This window comes from Phoxinus phoxinus, assembly GCF_949152265.1.
Source record: "Phoxinus phoxinus genome assembly, chromosome: 5".
Classification (NCBI taxonomy): Eukaryota; Metazoa; Chordata; class Actinopteri; order Cypriniformes; family Leuciscidae; genus Phoxinus; species Phoxinus phoxinus.
Genome location: NC_136880.1, coordinates 23,297,696 through 23,318,309, shown reverse-complemented (window position 1 = coordinate 23,318,309; position 20,614 = coordinate 23,297,696). Strand labels below are relative to the sequence as shown.

Sequence of the window (20,614 nt, the reverse complement as noted above, 5' to 3'; positions counted from 1 at the left end):
TGAACAAATGGCCGCGACACTGACAGTTTTAAAATAAAAGTAGAATGGCTTTTATCTACCTGTGTTTCTCATTCACATCTTCCATCAACTTAAATTATTTATTTACACACTATGCATATAAAGTTACTCCACTCTTTACTGTAAAATGTACGGAAAGGTTTTCATTAACTTCCTTTCGCGAAGTTCATTAAGTATTTTAAAATACACATTTAATTACACTACATAAGTGAAATTATTACATTTATAAACAGAATATGAAATACTTAAAGCAACAGATTCACCACAGAAAATCATGTAAGGTATTAAAATAAGATAAACTCGCATCACACTTTAAAAAAAATAATGCTAACAGGTTTTATTTGCAGGTAGTAAACACTACAGAAACAACGTTTTTTTAATTCTTACACAATAACAAGTGGCCGAGATTTATTTTTATAAACATGAATACTGTTCTGAATACTGTATGGATACAACCTCCAGCAAACAGATATTAAAAAAAAATGTAGGTGACAATAGTACAACATTACTCAATTAATCCAAATTATTTAATGAAAACTAACAAGAACTTTTGCCTAGATTACTGAAATGCTTACTGAAGACAAGACATGCAGAACTTAGTGCCAATTGTTATTATGACATATCTAGACCAATAGAGATTCTTGAAGTCCACACGGACAGTCAAATGAAAACATTGAGTTGCATATATAAAAAGCTATAAGAAAAGTAATATGTCAATCATCAGGTTCCGTGTCTCATTTCATGCTAGAGTTGTGTATAAGTTGAGTTCTCAGTGTGCAGTGAAGTCTTAGCCAGTAAAGAAGCAGTGCCAATCTCTGTATCTGTAAAATGCACAGAAGGTTCAGTCTGGTGAGATGATTTCACTATATTGGGTAATTATTTTCAAAAGACTAAATGCCGGAATACACTACACTACTTAAAATCTGAACAGATTTTAAAACACCACATATCATTACCAGACTTTCAAGTCGCTTCGAACACAGCACACTTCTAAAACATCCTCCTGTTTGATATCATCCGCCTGGATGCAATCAGAGTGAAGCTAAATAAAAAAATAATAGCCTGTGCCCAATATGCACTACATGACTTTCTTTGATATCCGTCAACTCTGACTGCCCAAAATCTGCAGGCTGACTGACTTTGGGCACCAAGGGTCAACTTGTCCAGACTGCAAATCGGGGCAAAACAATCTGCGCAAAAGTAGTGTAGTGTTTTCCAGCCTTAACCCAATGAATTGCATTCATTATGAGGTATAGAATTACACAGTGAAGTAGGGAATCATACCAGGATCACCGTTCACTTTGCCCCCGGGGTTCTTGTGCTGGCCCTCAATGTGAGCAGTCATCTCCCCCCGGTCTGGGGTGCAGTGGCCACACTGTAGGCAGCTGTATCGCCCTCTTGTGTGTTCCCACAGGATGCGGCAGTTGAAGGACTGACCTGACAGATTCAATTAATGGGCGAGTCATTAAAATCAAAACCAACTCAAAAATCATCATATTCATGGTTATACATTGAGAATGTTTGTAGACAGAAACAGAAAACATTCACCAGTAAAAGTAGCAGATAATTGCATGATTGACTTGAGCTGGAAAAAGAACCCCAATGATCACTGGCATCAGCTCATATACAAAAGCAATATTATTCACACAATCAAAATCATTAAACCCAGTTTAGACAGATGAACATGGGCACAAAGGTGTTGGGATTAGCAAGTGCTCTCAACATCTCCACATATGATCAACTATTATCACACAGCACCATCTCTTGCCAGAAATGACCACCTGAATTTTGTAAAATGCAAATGGGAAAGGGGAGAAAGTGAAGTAAAGGAACACCGGCCCTAAAAGCAGACTCTTTGATGTCTCGTTACATGTTAGTGAAGCCCGTGGACATATGCATTTAGGATCGGATGGGAGTGGACTGAGTCGTGCAGCTAGATGGCACACCCAGGGAAACACTAAAACCGGTTAAAGCAGGGGAAGGGGAGGAGAATTAGCATCTAAAGTATCATTTGAGGGAAGATCTGATTGTTCCCTCAAGCAATGTGTGTGTGGATTCTCTGTGCCTCACCTGGACTTCATCTCTACTTAAACTCTGACTGCTTGGAGAGATCCATCTGTGCAAAAGGGGCCCGGGCGGTTCTGGCAGGACAGTGCAACATGACAAAACACAGTTCACTCAAAGTGGCCAAGGCTTAGGCATTTCCCCCACAAGTGACTTACAAATTCCCTTTCAAAATGACTCACACCTGTTGATAAGCAGGTGAGATCAGTTGAGCAAACTGCAAAACACACAGGTGAACAGGGTCTAAAATGTAGGATGATTTAAGGAACACTGGGTCTCATTCACTAATAATTGTATGGATTAGTCATACTTCTGCACACAAGAGAACTTCTCATGGACATTGTTCACCTATTTTACAACACGTGCACACAGAATTGTTGTTAACCTCATTCTAATGTTAATGAATATGGAATATTCTAAATGAGCAAATGCGTGCCAAAAGATAGTAATTTGCATAAAACACACCCAAGCCACTTTTCCTTTACAGCACATATATACACATAACATTTGTGAGATGAAATATAAAAAATTTCATCTTAACACACTGTATATACGCGTACATAATATATATGATTATGTGTGATTTGTGGTTCTTACACTATTTTTAATACATTTTGGGGAATTTTTTACATATAAGTTATTTATGATATTCCAGTTTTCCTGCACAAATTTGTGCATACACATGGTTAGTGAATAAGACCCATTGTGAGCAATGACACTTGCTTTCAGTCGGCTTTCCTCACTCACAGAGGAAAGCTTTGTGAGATCCATTCACCTTGGTTCTTCCTCCAGACTGCGTTTGATCCTGGCGATGACGGCAGGGGCGGTGAAGAGGGCAGACTGGGAGGACCAGACCTGGGAGACCTCTGCTGCTGCTGTAGGCCTGGATCTGGCAGGAAGGCTGGGTTAACAGGAGACAGAGTGGGTGGAAAAGGGCTGTAGGGGGATTCTGGTTTGCAAGAAAGATTTTGGTTTGAGGCGAGATTTAGAGTGGCAAGGAGCAAAGTTGCAGGGCCTGCGTGGGTTGGGTTAGTGAAAGCACTGTTTTCTGACATGTTTGCCAGTGTTAAATGTGTTGCCAAAGTGGGCATAGATGGCATAGACTCCATCTCCTCTGGCACATTTGGGGATAAGAGGGGTCCAGATGGTTCCATGTCACCATGATTGAGAGGAACACTGGCGGGCTCTGCGTCAGGTGCCATTCCAGGCTCTATCTTTACTGCAGCCTTGTTCTTAGCAACCTTGGCACAGGTCTGCAGGTGTTTGAGGAGAGTGCGATAAGAACGCAGTTTGGCCCTGCAGCTCTCGCACCTAAAGGACACAGGCATAATGATAATGAGGAAGCATAAAGCTGAGACATAATATTAAAAATAAGTGAATCAATACTAAAAGAAAAAACATCAAATCAATAAAAAATGTTTTTTAAAGACATAGGGACTAAGACAGTTTGAGATAAGAGGGCATCTATGGTAAATTGCTAAATGAGCTAGTTGTTTTATTTGATACTGAAACAAGAAAAAAAAGAGTGAAATGTTTGTTTGTTTTGTTTGTTTTTAATGCCAGGATTATTTGGATATTTTCATGTTGACAATAGTACACGTGCTATTAAAATGTATAAATAATCATACCTTGATAAAAAAACATTTAAAAGGTATCAACAAAGTAAAAAACTGAATTCTCAGAAGAGTGGAAATATTACAAACTATTTCTAAATTAATATATCTTTAGTTTACTAATAAAGAAAGGAAGCCTAAATGCAAAGCAGAACTCACAGGAAAAAATAATTTGGCTTGTAATGGTGTCTCATATGTTCCATGAGCTGCTGCATGCTGTTGAATGAACCATCGCATCCTATATGAGAGCACATGAAAGCTTTCCCTGAAGAATAAAGGAGAGTGCATTAGACACCAAATTGCTGATGTGACACTTTCCATGACTATAAATGAACTGATTAAATGATAACAAAAAGCATTTCATCCATCAAGTGCATTAATAAAAAAAGTCACAGGCACGTTGATGTTATACCTGGCCGAGACTGGGCATTGTTCTTTTGATGGTCTTGAAGATGACTATTCAGTGCTTCTGGACTGTTGTAGGTCCTCTTGCACCCAAAAAACGAGCATGACATTTGACAGCCTGGTGGAACATTGAGTGCTCCTTAAACTGGGCTATATACAATGCACGAACATTGAAACAGCAAATTAAAACATAGTACTAATATTGACATACCTTCCATGGTGATATCTTAGATTTGAGGTAGTGTGATCGGTCCTTCAGACTAGATAAATGAGATAAAATATGATATAGAACATTAATGCTCATGCACACTATCAGAATGGCACGTAGTAAGTTCTAACGTGGGCGTGCACGTCAACAACTAAAGAGTAGACTTAAAGTAATTAGTAGACTGCATGCATTTGATCAATAACAGTGTTTAAGCAATCCATTGACGTTACTGACAAAACTAATATAACATCATTAACGTAAACAATCAGGGACGTGCGCAGACAGCCAGCGGTCGCACGAGCTAGCAGACAACAACAACAACAACAAAACATGCCATTATCTGCTTGGAATAAATGTATACATGTGCAATTATTTATAGTGAACATTGATCATGACACTTACTATGAATTAATTTCGTGAGGTTTTCACAGCTTCCTTTAAAAAATAGACGTTAATTCAAATGAAATCGAGTATTACCATAGGAGTATTACCTAGCTAGATCGCATTTTCAGCCTGGCTACGTGCGATACGTTCATCTCTAAATATCGCGAGAACATACGTTCTCGTTCTGATGACAGACAACAAGATGATTACATTATTTTTCGATTCCTTTTTATTTTTATAGCAGACATAGCGATTGTATTCATACAATTACTTACAGCAATGAATACAAATCCTGCTCAATCTGCAATGTTGTCGATATAGAATAAATGCACTATGCTAGAGTCTTGGGGGTATTTTCTCTACTTTGTGCAGCTCGTGGTTTTACTGTAATATCTAGGCTACTTGTTTCTCTAAAATACTCACTGACTTTGGCAGTCTGAAAGGTTTTCCTGCTATTGTATGTCTTCCTCTCTGTAGCTGAGCAACTTGAAGGCTCCAAAATGTCAAGGGAAATCCTATCATTGTTGACACAGCTTTAAGACATGGCACATAAAGGAGACAAGTACAATTCTGATACAGTTGCTTTCCAAGCCCAACATTTGAGTTTTGATTTTGTTTAACCTTATTTTCTTTTTTAATTATTAATTATTAATTATTAATCAGATAAGTAATTTGATTCGAACACATTTTCTTCTCTTGACCATAGATGGCACGCACAAAATCTCATCTCAACACATTTAACGAATTCATGACTGCTCTTCTTATTTTATAATTTCATCTGAATATCATCATTTGTAATATTTAGTCAGCCGAACCCGTTATTTGATCTAATTTTGTGTCAGGAAAAAGAGATCGGTGACGTATTATGTTGCGAATTTATTTTGCAACGTTACGGTATTTAGACTTGAACGATATGACCAGTAGATGGCTTCAGTGATCCACACATCATGCCTGCCCGCCATAGCTGCCTGCAGGCGCTGTAATCCAAAATGAATTATATTACATGTAAAGTTAAACCCCTTCTCTTATAGCTGCCCAACAAACACGTCCCCCCTGACGTTGGTATTTGGTTCCCGTTTGGTTATTTTTTACTTGTTAAAAAATTACAAGTTGATATGGTTATAAATTAAAATCATCCGATTAAAAAATATAACCACAGGAACCGTGATTTAACACATTAAACACCTGAACATAGGGAGCGGTTGTGAAATTGCACCCTTTAACTGCCCTTTCCAAGAGTTTCTGTCTGAACTAAAGCTGGTCTTTGAAGCTATATTTAAGACAAAAGTACTGATTAAACAAGGATTAGTTTAACTTTAGGAAAGTGTTAGAAACTGCTAGAATATATGTAGTCTCAAATGTGATCTGTTTAACGGTGTTATTGTATCCACTGTCCGGTAGATGGGGCAATAAACAAGTCCAGTAGTCCACTGAATTTGCCACCAAATTTGTTTCTGAACAGATGACGTAGGGAAAATGATACCCCGCCCCTGAAATGAATGTCCAATAGTGTTCTGAGTTTGTGATTCGACTTTCTTTTGATTGGATGTTGAATATAGAGTGGGCGGAGTGCAGGATAAAACCTTATATATGCGACGTGCTCTCAGGATTAGTTTACATTACAATTGACAAACACATAGTAGCGTTCTATTACACGGTGGGTTGGAGCAACGACGTGAACGCTGGCGCCTCACGGCTAGTAACGGGGTAAGGTGAAACTCTTTCCTCTGCCTGTGAAATGATTCTGAGCTCTCTTTATAAATAAACTCCAGGCCATTACTTTCTGAATGTAACCACATGCAGCTCAGAGGTAGGTTACACGGTCAGCTTGATTAAAAATAGCTTCTCCTAGCTTGTAAACGTTAACCAATTGTAAGACATGCCAGTTAATATTTCTCGATTTTAATAGCTATTTAATTCGTTTCTTTTGCTGCGTGTTAACTTTCTGACTGCGCTGACTCTTGAAATCTAAAAATACCAAGTCTGTACAAGAGCTTTTCACTTTTCTAGTGGTCATCATTATCTGTATCTCTGAGACTCCAGATTATCACTGGAAGAGTATCTGAACCCATATTGATGCTGTTTTTGTCTTTGTGTGCAGGAGTCATCTGTTGCGCGACCACCTTGAGGTGATCAGATCAGAGGTGACAAATAATTGATTTAAAGGAGCCACTGCACCGATTTAGGCACCAAGCTGAACGTCATCATCTGACCATTCGAAAACATGGTGCAAAACAAAATCACGGAGGTCACCGGATTCCATCGCTGCTTCAAGGTTGGTTACTTGTTGTTCTGACTTGCCAGAAAATGGTTTAATGGCTTGAATGAATGTGTAATTGAAAGCTTTAATTTGTGACACTTGACAGAAATGTTCCTGTATTCCTGTTCTCAGGTGCAAAACCCTTTCAAGACTGATGAATTCATAGATCCGGAATCCCATCTTGGCTCGTCCTTCAAGATAGACCACTCGCCAAGGCCTGGTACAGCTATTTTGCCTACTGTTTCAATAATATTGACCGTTATTATCAGTCCTAATGGTTGACGTAAACTCTGAGGAGGTAGAGATATGAGATATCTGCTCAAACTCATTGTATGTTAGGCAAAGTTCATAGTAGATCAGAGTGGCACAAAATCATATTTTTCTTTTAAAGATATGCCATCCAGCAAGCCCATCGATATCCCTGATGCCAAGAAAAGACATAAGAAGAAAAAAAGATGCAGAGCCACTGACAGTTTCTCTGGACGTTTTGAAGGCGAGCTTTATTTATTCTCAAGCCTTAGTTAAGCTTCACGGTCTGTAGAGGGTAAATATTCATTCTCTTTTCTTTACAGATGTTTACAGACTGCAAAATGAGATTCTTGGTGAAGGGGCTTATGCTGTTGTACAGACCTGCATCAATCTGATCACCAATAAAGAATATGCAGTTAAGGCAAGTAGCAGCACCCTCTTATGTTAAAACTGCACATCACTGTTCATGTGGCTATCAAATAATTAGTGTATTATCTATGTGCAGGTTAAACTCCGGTTACAAAAGCAAAATACCTTCTTAAGCTGTACATGATCATGTACTTGCATGATTATTGCTCTGATTTTCCCAGATCGTAGCCAAACCAGTGATTATGGTAGATGCCGAAGTGCTAAGTATAAGCAGTTAGCAATGTGATCTTGGCTGATCTTGTAACATCACTCATGATGACACTGATGTTTTCAAGCCAGTTTAATATTATTGCAGCATAGTTGAGTGAAATGCATAATGTGCTTAAAGTAAAACCAATGAGAAAATAAAAGGCTTGAAAGAGGGAGCAGATCTAAAGGTCTTTTTTTTTAAACCATATGATATATCATAACTTTGCAATACAATATTAACGTGTGTGTATATGTGTGTAGAGTTACCAGATTCTTTAGAGTAAATTTTGTAGAACACAAAAGTTGCATTTATCTTTTGATTGCAGGTGCACATTGTTAGCATGTTTTCTTAAATGTGCTTTTATTAACACACCAAGATGTTTGACCCTAGGTGTAGTATGTATTGAGGAAAGCAGCTAAGCAAATGTTTTGTTTTTGTATAGCTGTTCACGTTGTTTTAAATGTGGCCAATTCCAGTGTGAACCGATCATGGTCCTGGATTGACCCGTATGTGCAAGAACGATAAGACGTCACACCACACACGCTGTCATGTGAAAGTAAACAGAGGACATGCGATTGCACGTTTATTTATGGTGATCCGCCACGGAAGCCAGCAAGTTTATGCTCAGGCAGGCAATATTTTAAAAAGACGAGGATGCAAAAAAGTGCAGAGTTTTTAAAAATGTGTTGTCACTGTAACGCATGTGAGTTGTTGCATAAGAATAAAAGGGGGTTTATGCTGGGACAGATGGCTCTGTTTTAATGTTTCGCCCTCATCAGGAAATACCGGACACTAGCTTTGATTCACGGTGGTTTGAGCTTTGTTCATACAAGCGGTTTTATTTGTTGTGTACTTCTCTCTGGAACATTGGCCTTCCAGCTACTGTGGTGCTGCAGCAGCTGTGAAACAAAAATAAATGACTACAGTGCCTGTTCAGCAGAGAAACTTCCCCTTTTCAATTGTTGTTATTGTGAAGCAGGACATGTTCTCTTTAAAAAAGCAGTGTGGTTTCTCGCGTTACATCTGTCTGACCTCTAGTAGATGGAAAAGGTAATATAGAGGGTGCTAAATGAGGCATGTGCAAAATACATGTGGCATATCCTAGCAAATGTTCTGTAACTTGCCAAAGTAAAGACAAAATTGAAAACAGCAGGTTATCCACATAGCTGATGTCATGGAATATTGTTAAATTCCAAGAGGCCTATGAACTGGTGCATTTTTGGATTTGGGAGAAAGTTTGAAGTTTCCCTGTTTAAATTATTTGTAATTTGCGTACCGTGCAACGTGAATCGTGTAAAATGTTTGGCTAATGCTTAACCTTTTGGGTTACTGTGATGTAAATGCTCATCTACAGGTTAAAATCTATGGACCCTGTATGAATTACATGCTCTAATTCCAAAGTAAATGGATTTTACCATAGTCAAAGAGACAAGTTGGCAAATAAACCAGTACATGGTTTGAGATAAGGGGGGCAAGCATCTTGTAATCCCTAGCCCATTAGAAATGTACACTACCCTTCAAAAGGTGTGGGGTCAGCAAGTATTCATTTCTTTTAAGACTTTTTTTTTTTAGTTAATCACAGATGTGCTAAATTGATTAAAAGTTGACTAGACCTTTTTTTTTTTTTTTTTTTTTTTTTTTACTTTAAAAATTCCATAAGTATTAATCCGCATTGTTTTCAACAATGATAATACATTTTACTTGAGAATTAGAATCAAGGATTTATGAAGGATCATGTGACTGAAGATTGGAGTAATGATGCTAAAAATTCAGCTTTGCCATCATCGGAATAAATATCACTTTAAAACGTATTCAAATAGAAAGTTATTTTAAATTGTATTGTAATATTTCATATTACTGTTTTTGCTGTATTTTTGATCAAATAATTGCAATCCTTTTATTTTATGCAGATGTTGTATACACGTGTGTATACATGTAAACAAAAACTTGTTAGATGCGATTAATTGATTTGGCATAACTAATTTAAATTAAATTCACTGCTATAGCCCACTTATCACAACATTCCCAGTTGTTGATGGCCAAAAAATTGGTGGCATGCCGCATGGTAGGCTCTACTAAGGATTTTCATAATTTATGGTGTGTTCAAGTCCTCCTGGGAAGTTTGTATTTACAAGTTGGGAAGTAATGTTTACGACGTCATGCGAGTTCGTGTCACTATCTTCAGGGCAAGATGATGGTGTACCTTTTTAGTAACTACACCAAAAAAAAAAAACTTAAGGTTTTTAAACTTTCTAGAAAATGAAAAACAAAGACTGCGCATTCACCATCCGTTGTGTTTTGCTTAGTTTTTAATTTATTAAGCCTCTGTAAAAATGACAATGCTCTTATATATTGTGCAGGCGAAAATAAAATAAAGCCTTACAATGTCACTTCTAAATACCTTAAGTATTGTGGTATTCCGCCACATTTCCCACTGACACCCTCCCAACTCGTAAACTCTGGGCTTAAAGGGATAGTTCACTTTAAAATTAAAATTCTGTCATCATTTACTCACCCTCAAGTTGTTTCAAACCTGTATTATTTATTTCTTCTGCTGAACACAAAGGAAGATATTTTGAAGAATGCCGGTAACCAAACAGTAGTCTGTACCCATTGACTTCCATAGTAGGAAAAAAAAAATACTATGGAAGTCAATGGGTACAGACTACTGTTTGGTTACCGGCATTCTTCAAAATATCTTCCTTTGTGTTCAGCAGAAGAAATAAATTAATACAGGTTTGAAACAACTTGAGGGTGAGTAAATGATGACAGAATTTTAATTTTAAAGTGAACTATCCCTTTAAAGAAAATCCAGTTTTCCACTCGTATGTAAAAATTTTTGGTGGCGTTCAACTCATTATTACGATATTTCCGACTTGACCTCACCATTAGTCAACCCTTCGTTTGTGATGAGGAACCTGCCACTACTTTGTTCATCAAACATGTTCTGGGTGCCCTGAATGTTGTGAAACCTGATCATCTGTCTAGTCTGCTGGCTTGTAAAGCCTGATGGCCATGTGGTGACCTGCTGAATCAGTGGTCAGAGATGTTCTTTTGTAGACAAGCAGTGGCGTGTCATCTGTGTCCTTGCTAATCTCCCACACATGCTGTTCTTGGGTGATCCACAAAGGGATACACCGAACTGTCGACTTGAGCTGAATACTGAGATGGGCATGTCTGAGAGTTTTGCCACTTAAGAGCAAATGTGTACTTAAAGGGCTGTCTCCAGGTAGCAAAAGAGCCCATCAAAACAGACTAATTGTGTTCTGACCTTGACATGTAGAACTGTGTCCTTCCTTGGGTTTGTATTTGGTCATTAAGATGTTTTAATGTTATACAGATCATTGAGAAGAGGCCGGGCCACAGTCGGAGCCGTGTCTTCAGAGAGGTGGAAATGCTTTACCAGTGTCAGGGCCACAGGTACGGAAAGCCTTATGTGACCCTATTGGTCCTTTCCCAAAGATACCTCATTTTGGCCAGACTCTAACATGGCATTTAACCATCACAGAAATCTTATGCAACAAGCTAAGTGGGAAAAAAATAAATCCAAGATGGTGGACAAGGGGAGAGGGAACACAAGAAAGGAACACTCCACTTTTTTTGGGAAATAGGCTCATTTTCCAACTCCGCTAGAGTTAAACCGTGGCGTTTTACCGTTTTTGAATCCATTCAGCTGACCTCTGGGTCTGGCGGTAGGACTTTTAGCATAGATCGTTGAATCTGATTAGACCCTTAGCTCTCTCTCAAATGACCAAGTTTTGATATTTTTCCAATTTAAAACTTTACTCTTCTTTAGTTACATCGTGTACGAAGACCGACAGAAAATGAAAAGTTGTGATTTTCTAGGGCAATCTGACTAGAAACTATACTCATTCCTGCGTAATAATCAGGGAACAGTGCTGCCGTACCATGGGTGCAGCAGGCGCAATATTACGCAGCGCCTGAAAATAGTCCCCAGCTAGATAACTTCCAACGTGGCCGGCAATAAGTTTGTAATATTATGGTGCGGCAGCACAGTTCCTTGATTATTATGCAGGAATGAGAGTAGTCATATTGGCCTAGAAAATCGCAACTTTTCTTTTTCCGTCAGTCTTGGTACACAATGTAACACAAGAGTCAAGTTTTAAATGGGAAAAATATCGAAACTCGTTTGTTTTTTTGAGAGCGATGCTAACGGTCTTATCAGATTAATTATCTATGCTAAAAGTGCTACCGCCAGACCCAGAGATCGGCTTTTTTTGAATGGATTCGAAAATGGTAAAACTCAACTGTTTATCTCTTGGAGTTGGAAAATGAGTCCTTTCCAAAAAAAAGTGGAGTGTTACTTTAGTTTACAAACGGTTTTAAATTAAAGTTTGAATTAAATCGCTTGGATGTAATTAGAAATTAATTACTTTACCCAATGTTTATTTTGCGTATCTTTTATTCTTGGAGTATTAGAATAATGCGTATTATGGGAGTATTATGCGTTAATCTTAGCAACATGCTGATGGCAAACTATTAAAATCAATTGTGGGGTCTAGTCTTTTGACCGTTAAGATGCTGCCTACATGGATTGCAATACTGCTAATTAGGTTTTGGCTTGTGACTGAGCTTGTGAAGCTCATTGAAAATCCTTTAAGATACCATGTCAGGTTACTATAACTAATGTTAATCTTTTCTCACCACAGAAACATTTTGGAACTGGTGGAATACTTTGAGGAGGAGGACAAATTTTATTTGGTCTTTGAAAAACTGAGAGGCGGTAAGTTGTGTGTGGGTTTTTGTAAAATATTTTTATTCAGAGAAGACACATTGAAATTTTGTAAACATATCTTTACTTTATCAATTTAATTTCAATTGAATTTTTTTTTTTACATTTTTCTATTTCTAAGAACACTCAATTGTGTATCACGGTTTTGTAATAAATAATTCAATTTTATTTGATCATCAAATCAGCATTTTAGAATTGCTCTGAAAGATATTAAACTTTTAAAGTTAAACTTCTTGTTGTCTAGTCATTTGGTAAAATATGTAATATCAGCAAATTTCATGCATTTATTCATTTTCTCAGGTTCTATCTTGACCCACATACACCGAAGACAACACTTCAATGAGCAGGAAGCAAGCATAGTGGTGCAGGACATCGCTAGTGCTCTGGACTTCCTACATAACAAAGGTTGGGACCTTTAGTATTGATACAACATGAAGTCTATATATTACCAACATAGATGTTTATTCATTGTCTTCTACTTGTTCTAGGGATGGCACATCGAGACCTAAAGCCAGAGAACATCCTCTGTGAACATTGTGACAGGGTGAGTCTCTCTCTCTGTACACGAGGAGACATGAAACATCTGAGGAGAACACACATGCACTGCATTTCTGACCAGATTTTTGACGAATATGTTGGGTACAGTAGCATTTTGTTTTGTTTTTTGTTTGTTTTGTTTTTGTTTTCTCCTTTTTTTTCCCTTTGAGTTGTTGACCAAAACCTAAATTGACCCATAGGAATATTTAATACAACGCCCATAACACCCTTCACCATGACATTTAAAGGGGTTATTTTCTTTTTCTTTTCTATAGATTTCTCCAGTGAAGATCTGTGATTTTGATTTGGGTAGTGGGATCAAACTGAATAGTGACCGCTCGCCCATCTCCACCCCTGAACTACTGACTCCGGTGAGGATATAAGTGGTCGACTTATGTGGCAGAGTGTCTGATGGCAGATTGTCAATGACAAATGCTGCAATTTAAATTTATTTTACTTTCTATTTATTAAAATGGAAATAATTTGAAAGTGAATCAAGATGAAATAATAATTTGAACTCTAAACTAAACCGATTTGTATTTAGATTTAATGAGATGACACTATTTTTCATTAATAAAATGTTAAAATTACTAAAAGAGCTATAGGACGTGATTGTAGGAGAGGGGTAGGATTTGTTTTTTTTTTACAATTTGACCAAGAGCTGTGAGGCTGGTTGGTGTTTAAGAACTTGTAAACACCCACAAATTTAACTTATTTCCATATGAATGCATTGTCACCTACATTTCATCTGGTATAAGTGTACATAAATCAGGTCACTAGTCAGTATTTTATTGCCACTCCACTGCACTGCTATTCTTATTTTGATTTCGAGGACAACAGAGATAACGTTTATTGCTTTAAAGCCACAGCCAATAAACCTCCATGTGATCACGTCCAGTAACTGAGTGTTGGTGAGGTTTCAACATCTGTTTTGATGTGAAGCATTACCATAGGTCACAGAATTGTCAAGATTGCAGATCAAGGAACGGTTGACCTTAAGTGGTTTAATTACCTCTGAGTCTGAAGGGAACAGGCAAAGGTCTTTTAATGTGAGCTTAATGTACAGAGAGCAAAAACAAAATTCCTCATGGAGATCTTTTCATCTCCCTCTTCTCACCGCACCCTGGTGGTGAGCACTCAAGACTGTTACTACAGGCTTGTTTTTTTTACAGTCTATTCTTCCTGATGTCTGCACACTCTGCAACTGGAACTGGGTGGGTCAGAGCTTGGATGGTGTAACCTTTCCATTTACTTTTTTATTTTTTTTTATCATGCACCAGAATGTTCAGGAAGAAATCCATGGCGTAGTTCTACATGGCTGTTTACCTTTTGTATACCATAACGTTGACTTTTCCATGTGGCATACCAGGTGAAAGGCCTGGATCACCCAAAATAATTCTGTCATTTGCTAAATCTCGTTGTTCCAATACCATAGACTTTCTTTCATCTTCAAATCACAAATGGAGACATCTTTAATGAAACCTGAGATTTGTTCCTCCATTGACCTTTTATTCCTCAAACTTTGATGCTTCCAAAATGTTCTCTCTTAAAAGCAATCCTTTATAAATCAAGCAGTCTAATCCAATTCTTCTTAAGATGCATTATACCGATTATGAAGCGATTTTAATTTAGGCTTTTCTTCGCACATAAACATTTACCAATGTACATGCATACATGCATAAAGTACATAAAATGTGGTCAATGGAACCTTATACATGCTTGAACAAAAGTCTTAAGGGTACACCGTACAAGTATTTAATGACAATGATCATTTTGGGGTGAACTATCCCTTTTAAATGCTCTGTGGTAAAAAGTTTCCCCTTTAACTCTTGTTGCTTTCTTTTCTCACACACAACTGTGGTTTTACTTTCTAGAATGACCAGGGAAAGTCCCTGGTTTTGCCAGAACTAAAGTCCTCTCATGCCATAACATTCCGTTCATAATCCATCTGAGAACATGCAGTTATTGAGACTGATGCAATGCCAGCGATAACTTGCAGTGGTTGAGGTCACTGATATAAACAAGATGACTTAACGTCTTTGTGTACATAACTTGCTAATCCTAACCCTGTAGCCTACATGCTGTCTGGAAACACTTTTTCCTTTATAACGACGGGAGGAAGCGGGTGGGGCTGCTCAGCGACAGATAGCTTTGTGTAAGATTCCTCTTACACAGAGGAGTGTTATGTAAGGGCACAGTCATGCTGAAAGCAGAACCAGCTGGACAATAAACTGACAATTGGGGATCATTGCTGGACTCTCAGTTTATTAAATCACAGTGCACAACTGTGTCCCTAGTGAAAGGGATCCAATTGCGCTTCCATAATCGGGTGATCTTTTATTAGCTTCAATTGTTTAACCAATAGTTCTTTCTTCTGATTACAAAGGTATTGTGTCATAAGATCAACTGGCCAAACCTCTTATGGTACAAGCACACCGTGGCATTTTATCACGGCACACTAAATTTTTGCCGGTTATCTCGTTTCCTTGAAAGTTATGCCCCTGACAACTTTACAGAGCTCTGATGGTTTGGTGGAACATGGAGTGTTCTTGCGAGGTTACCAAGGCTCGGGTTTAGATTTGTCAGGGTCAGAGGGAAGGCAGCCCAGGCTGATTTTTAGGATGCTATTTGAGGACACATGGTCTCCTCCCCCTCTACATAATGCATTTAGCCTCCTCCGTTTGCATCAGTGACTCATGCAGTTGTGTAACAATCTTTTTTTTTACCAGACCGCTGCACTTCTATAAAAATAAACTGGTCTGCTTGTCCCGCTTAACTGCTAACCTCCTGTGCTTTTTGTCTGTTGCATTAATTATTAGTGCACCATTCAGGATGTCCGTTCGGATGCGTGTTATGTAACCCTCAAGCAGGGTCGGGGCTTGTTTATCCCCTGCCGGTGTAGAGCGGCTTAAATCCTTTTTCTTTTTTTCCCCTTGAGCAGCAACCTTTTGGCCTAGTTTCCACATGACGCAGGGCAGACCGCAGCCTGTGGTCCCTGCTGGAACAGTTGTCCGCTGACGCGCCCAGGTCTGAATCGGATCAGGCCACCCCAGCTTAACTCGTAACAATGAACTTGATAATGCCTCTGCAGGTGAAAACAAACAGGAGAGGCCAAGCTGAGGGAGTGCTGATGGCTCTGACAAATGATGTAGCTCTAGGTTGCTCACCTTGTAATTTGTTACCGTACATCAGAACTTGTTGTCTGACCTAGGGACATGCTGATGGGACGTTGTAATGAGTGTATATGTAAACATGAAGTGAAACAGAACTTGAGGCTGGATTGTTCCCCTCTGCTCTAGCCAATAGAGTACTTGTGGCATTTAAAAACCATGTGGGAGATTTTGTGGACTTTTCTTTGCATGTCTGAGGACTTTTACAGTATGTAAAGCGTTTTTAATTCCTACAGTGTGGCTCCGCTGAATACATGGCCCCTGAGGTGGTGGAAGCCTTTAATGAAGAAGCTAGCATCTACGACAAGCGTTGTGACCTGTGGAGCCTCGGCGTCATCCTCTACATCATGCTAAGTGGATACCCGCCCTTTGTGGGTCGCTGTGGAACCGACTGTGGTTGGGATTGGGGAGAGCCCTGCCAAGCCTGCCAGGTACACCACACATCTAGTTTGCTGGGAAATCGGGCAGTTTAGTTTCGAAAGTACTGAAAATTCAAAACTTTCTGTGAAATGATAGTAGGAAAGAGCTAGTAGGACCTGGTCTAGCCATCTTGTACTAGCTTGTTTAATTTTTAGCTAGTAGTTTTTGTGATGCTATTGAAATATTAATCGAGAATTGTTAAATTTTACTGCTGTCTTTTTTCTTTTTCTTTTTTTTTTAAAGGGATGAGCAATGAAATCAATGAATAAATCATTTATTTTAGTAAATATGTATTCCTTTTGTGGCTAAATCTGAACCACTAGCTTGACTGCTCCAGTATAACCACAAAAATCCCTAATCTGTTACTACTTCAGATTAGATGTTTAATACCATTCTTTACAATTTGTCCACAGAGCATGCTGTTTGAGAGTATTCAGGAAGGTAAATATGAGTTTCCAGAGAAGGACTGGGCACACATCTCCCCTGCAGCCAAAGACCTCATCACCAAGCTGTTGGTGCAGGATGCCAAAGACCGCCTCAGTGCCGCCCAAGTGCTGCAGCACCCATGGGTTAAAGGGGTATGTCCATTACTTCCCATCTCTAGGACTTTGAAGACTTTATTTAACCCAGTTAACATATATTTGCTTCTTTGACTTGTAAATTTGACTTGTCAATTTCTGTTGTCCTTAATTTTTAGTGTGCACCAAACACAGTGTCTGCTTCCATACTCCATCAGAGGTGGGTAAAGTGCAAATTAAAGGCCCTGTATCCACAGCAAAGTTGATTTTCTCTTTTCTCTTAGGGGTAAAAATAAGATTGAAATGCGTGCGTATTGGTACTGTTAGCAAACATCCCAATGCTGCCCACACTGTTGCGAGTGCCGTTTAGATGAATATGTAAATGCGTGCTGCGCACTTTCCTCTCCATAACAAAAGCACAACAACAACAAAATTCTCAGTTGTGAGAAACGGTGAAGAAAAATCTGATCATAGGTATGTGGATGTTTGCACAAGCTCCTCAATTTGTCCAAGTCACATAATTTATTAAGCAATCCATTGTATAAAGTGCTATACAGAAAGCAGCTTTACAGTATTAAACAAATATATATATATATATATATATATATATATATATATATATATATATAAAAAAGGATAAACATGAAAAAAGTGTGCGTGTCGGTTTCTATTAGCACACCTATCTAATAGTAATCGCCAAAGACCAAGGTAGTTCAAACGGGTTTAACAGCTGGAGAATTTTAAATTCGGGAATTTTAAATTCTCAAAACATCTCCAAACAGATCTTGTCTGGATTTTGTCACAAATTGTTTCAATTCTGCCATCAGGGCCTATATAATACATGGTATATCAGGGCCTTAATACATTTCTGAATCCCATTATCCAGCAGCATTAGTGTTTACTGTAAATGCCAGATAATTTAAGGTTCATGCTCTCCTGACCATCAATGTCTTTTCTCCAGGGGCGGTAGCGCTCAGGACCTGACGTTCTTTGCAGGGCAGGCTGTAGCCATGAACCGGCAGCTGGCTGAGCGGGAAGAGAGCGAGGAGCAGCAGCAGCAGCTGGAGGAGATCTCCTCTCCACTTCTCTTCTCCAGCAACTCCAGCTCCATGCTGCTGTCTCCACCCTCGAGGTCCAAGCTGGCCCGCCGCAGGAAGACCGGAGGCAGCCAGCACCAAGGGCCGGTGTGTGCTTCTGAACTGCGCCAGCTCCTCGCCCCACTTGTGCTCGTGGGCGACTGTGCCTGATCTCTAGCACCTTCTCCAGCCTCCGATCACCCCTGACGACCTTTATCAGAATCTTCACCTAGGCAGTGTGGTGACCTCTGACCTCTCTGCCCTATTACTTTGTGGGTCGTAAGCTCTTGTTGGAAGGACTCATGTTTGTTGCACTTAAAGCACTTCTGCCTCCTGCACACGGTTTTGATTGGGTAAAATGTGGCTGCTGTGGCTGGAAAAAGACTTGTTGACGTCTAGAGTCCCAGGAATCTGTCAATATAACAAAATGTTTACGAAAAGCACGAGAATCAAAGGACTCAAGCTGCTTCCATTCCTCTACAGCTGGACCCCACAGAAGCCATTTAATTTCTAAGCATTAGAAAAACACTTTTGCTGTTTGCCTTTGCGCTCACATGGGACCCCCAGCAGCCGAATCTTTTTTACTTATGCATTCTTTGAGACTGACTTTTTCTTCAGTAACTCACAAAGTGATAATGATGGCAGCCTGTGACTATGTAATTAAGCAGCAACTGTTGTTGGGACTTAAGTGGCAAATTAATTTATAAATAATTACAGAAATTGCAGCCATGTGCGGGGTTCTCTATCCTGAATTATCAAGGACCTTATTTACCAATTTCAATCCACTCTGTTGCTGTAAAAACACTTGTTTTCTGCCAAAAGCAAATCTGAGGATCTCTTTCTGAATGAACCAAAGCAGATTTTAAAGCTGAAAGAACCATTCTATGTAAATTCATTGGCATTTAACATGTCTTGTCCTTGCACTGGAAAGTTCTGCTTTTTGAGGGAGGCGGCACAACTTCTGTACTTGGCCTCTCAGGAAAACAGGATTTGGTTCCATAATCATATTTCCACCCCGTTTTCGTTTCCTCCTCTTTTTGACCTGAAACGCCATGCAATGCCATGTGGGTTTTGATGAATTGACAGGTGCATTTCAAGGCTCTGCAGCAAATTCTGAGAAGTCTAGCATTTGCGTTTCTAACTCCTTTTTCACCATTCACTCAGTTAGTCATTGAATATTTCGTGTACACACGGGCTCTGTCAATGACTCTATTCACTGTTTGAATAAAGGTGATTTATTCCACGAAAAGACCTTAAGTCCTCTGTTAGCCTCCTTTTTGTGCTTGTAGACAGACATCTGAGAGAAAGGTAAAGCATAGATATGCAGAAAAACCTCCAGAAACCAATGTGCCGTGCTGCTATAATATTTTGCCCCCCTGCCACTTTTTTTTTTTATCGTCCTTTTTAAAGTGTTTGTCTATTGGTTTTTAAAAGTTATTTAACTTGTGTTATGAGAATGTGAGTCTCTTCACACCCCACCACCACCCTTTTTTTTTTTTTTTTTGGTCCTCAATAAGTGCCAATGTATAGACCAAAGGCTCGGTTTCTTCTAAAATATTACTTGTTAGATGACTGTAGACACTTTGATGTTTGATAGGTTTTTCTCATACTGTAATGTAACCAGAAAATATGCAGATCAACCTGGAACAAAACTGTTTCACTCTGTGTGAAGCAAAGCCTATCATTGAAGTTGGTGGTTTGTCTTACAGTAAGACTTTTTATTGAAATGCAGTTATTTCCACTTTTTTTTTTTTTCTGATGGAAACTACCTAGGATGGAATCTGAGTTTAGTCTTTCCTTCTGAGAAAGAACCCTTTTTTTGTTTTTTCTTTTTCCATAGAAGCCCCCTCTACACATTTAAGGGACCAGTGGTGTACCTTTCGTGGTTATTCGTGTATTTTCATGTGGATGTGTATATATTTTTTTTTTCCCATCTGACCCAGGGGGGCCAAATAAAGAACATGGAAAATTGTTCAATTACAGTGGTTACTCTTTCTTCTAGCTTCTAGTAAAAACTCCTAATTGACCACTTAAGCTCAAGGTATTATTATTGTAGGATGACAAACAGCCTCACCCAAGATTTTTTTTTTTAAACCTTTAAAAAGTTTTTGTCCTCCATTTCAGATAGAATGATATAGACTTTTTTTTTTTTTTAACGTAGCAACGTAGCGAACACGTAGCAATTCTACGAGGATGTTCCTTGAACTTTTTCAAATTATATATTTTATTTTTTTTACTTGTCAACTTCTCTCACTCTTTCAAAAAGTTAAAAGAAAATTAAAAAGAAATGTTATCCACGCAATTTACTTGTTCTCATGTG

General features: G+C 38.6%; 2 protein-coding genes across 5 annotated transcripts; one reads left to right on the top strand and one right to left on the bottom strand.

The window, feature by feature from the left end:
- Positions 1–338: 338 nt before the first annotated feature.
- On the bottom strand, positions 339–5,080 carry znf414 (zinc finger protein 414). 4 transcript variants are annotated; one of them, XR_013797839.1, is made up of 8 exons: positions 4,711–5,080; positions 4,312–4,360; positions 4,108–4,218; positions 3,855–3,960; positions 2,858–3,393; positions 2,089–2,159; positions 1,303–1,455; positions 339–839 (listed from the first exon to the last, which is right to left on the bottom strand). XR_013797839.1 is itself a non-coding variant. In XM_079614033.1 (7 exons), the coding sequence occupies exons 2-7, from the start codon at positions 4,316–4,318 to the stop codon at positions 763–765; spliced, it is 990 nt and encodes a 329-aa protein (XP_079470159.1). In that variant the 5' UTR covers positions 4,319–4,360; positions 4,711–4,873; the 3' UTR covers positions 339–762. The 4 variants fall into 4 exon arrangements, 2 of the variants coding, with proteins under 2 accessions (XP_079470159.1, XP_079470160.1); XR_013797840.1 differs by having other exon boundaries at positions 4,800–4,848; XM_079614033.1 differs by lacking the exon at positions 2,089–2,159 and having other exon boundaries at positions 4,711–4,873.
- A 1,183-nt stretch (positions 5,081–6,263) lies between these two features.
- Positions 6,264–20,265, top strand: mknk2a (MAPK interacting serine/threonine kinase 2a). The gene is made up of 14 exons (XM_079611910.1): positions 6,264–6,399; positions 6,794–6,967; positions 7,085–7,172; positions 7,344–7,445; positions 7,525–7,622; positions 11,161–11,240; positions 12,491–12,564; positions 12,874–12,978; positions 13,062–13,117; positions 13,386–13,481; positions 16,517–16,711; positions 17,114–17,278; positions 17,398–17,438; positions 18,180–20,265. Exons 2-14 carry the CDS (start codon positions 6,917–6,919, stop codon positions 18,463–18,465), a joined length of 1,437 nt encoding a protein of 478 aa, XP_079468036.1. The 5' UTR covers positions 6,264–6,399; positions 6,794–6,916; the 3' UTR covers positions 18,466–20,265.
- The last annotated feature ends 349 nt before the right edge of the window (positions 20,266–20,614 follow it).

Excerpts from the sequence above, each read along its gene's own strand:
- znf414 (XM_079614033.1), bottom strand. Across the intron at positions 3,961-4,107 it reads CAATGCCCAGTCTCGGCCAG|GGAAAGCTTTCATGTGCTCT; the intron begins GTATAACATCAA and ends TTTATTCTTCAG. Across the intron at positions 3,394-3,854 it reads AAGCCAAATTATTTTTTCCT|GTGCGAGAGCTGCAGGGCCA; the intron begins GTGAGTTCTGCT and ends TGTGTCCTTTAG.
- mknk2a (XM_079611910.1), top strand. The coding sequence starts at position 6,917 with ATGGTGCAAAACAAAATCACGGAGGTCACCGGATTCCATCGCTGCTTC. Across the intron at positions 12,565-12,873 it reads CTTTGAAAAACTGAGAGGCG|GTTCTATCTTGACCCACATA; the intron begins GTAAGTTGTGTG and ends TCATTTTCTCAG. Across the intron at positions 16,712-17,113 it reads AGCCCTGCCAAGCCTGCCAG|AGCATGCTGTTTGAGAGTAT; the intron begins GTACACCACACA and ends ATTTGTCCACAG.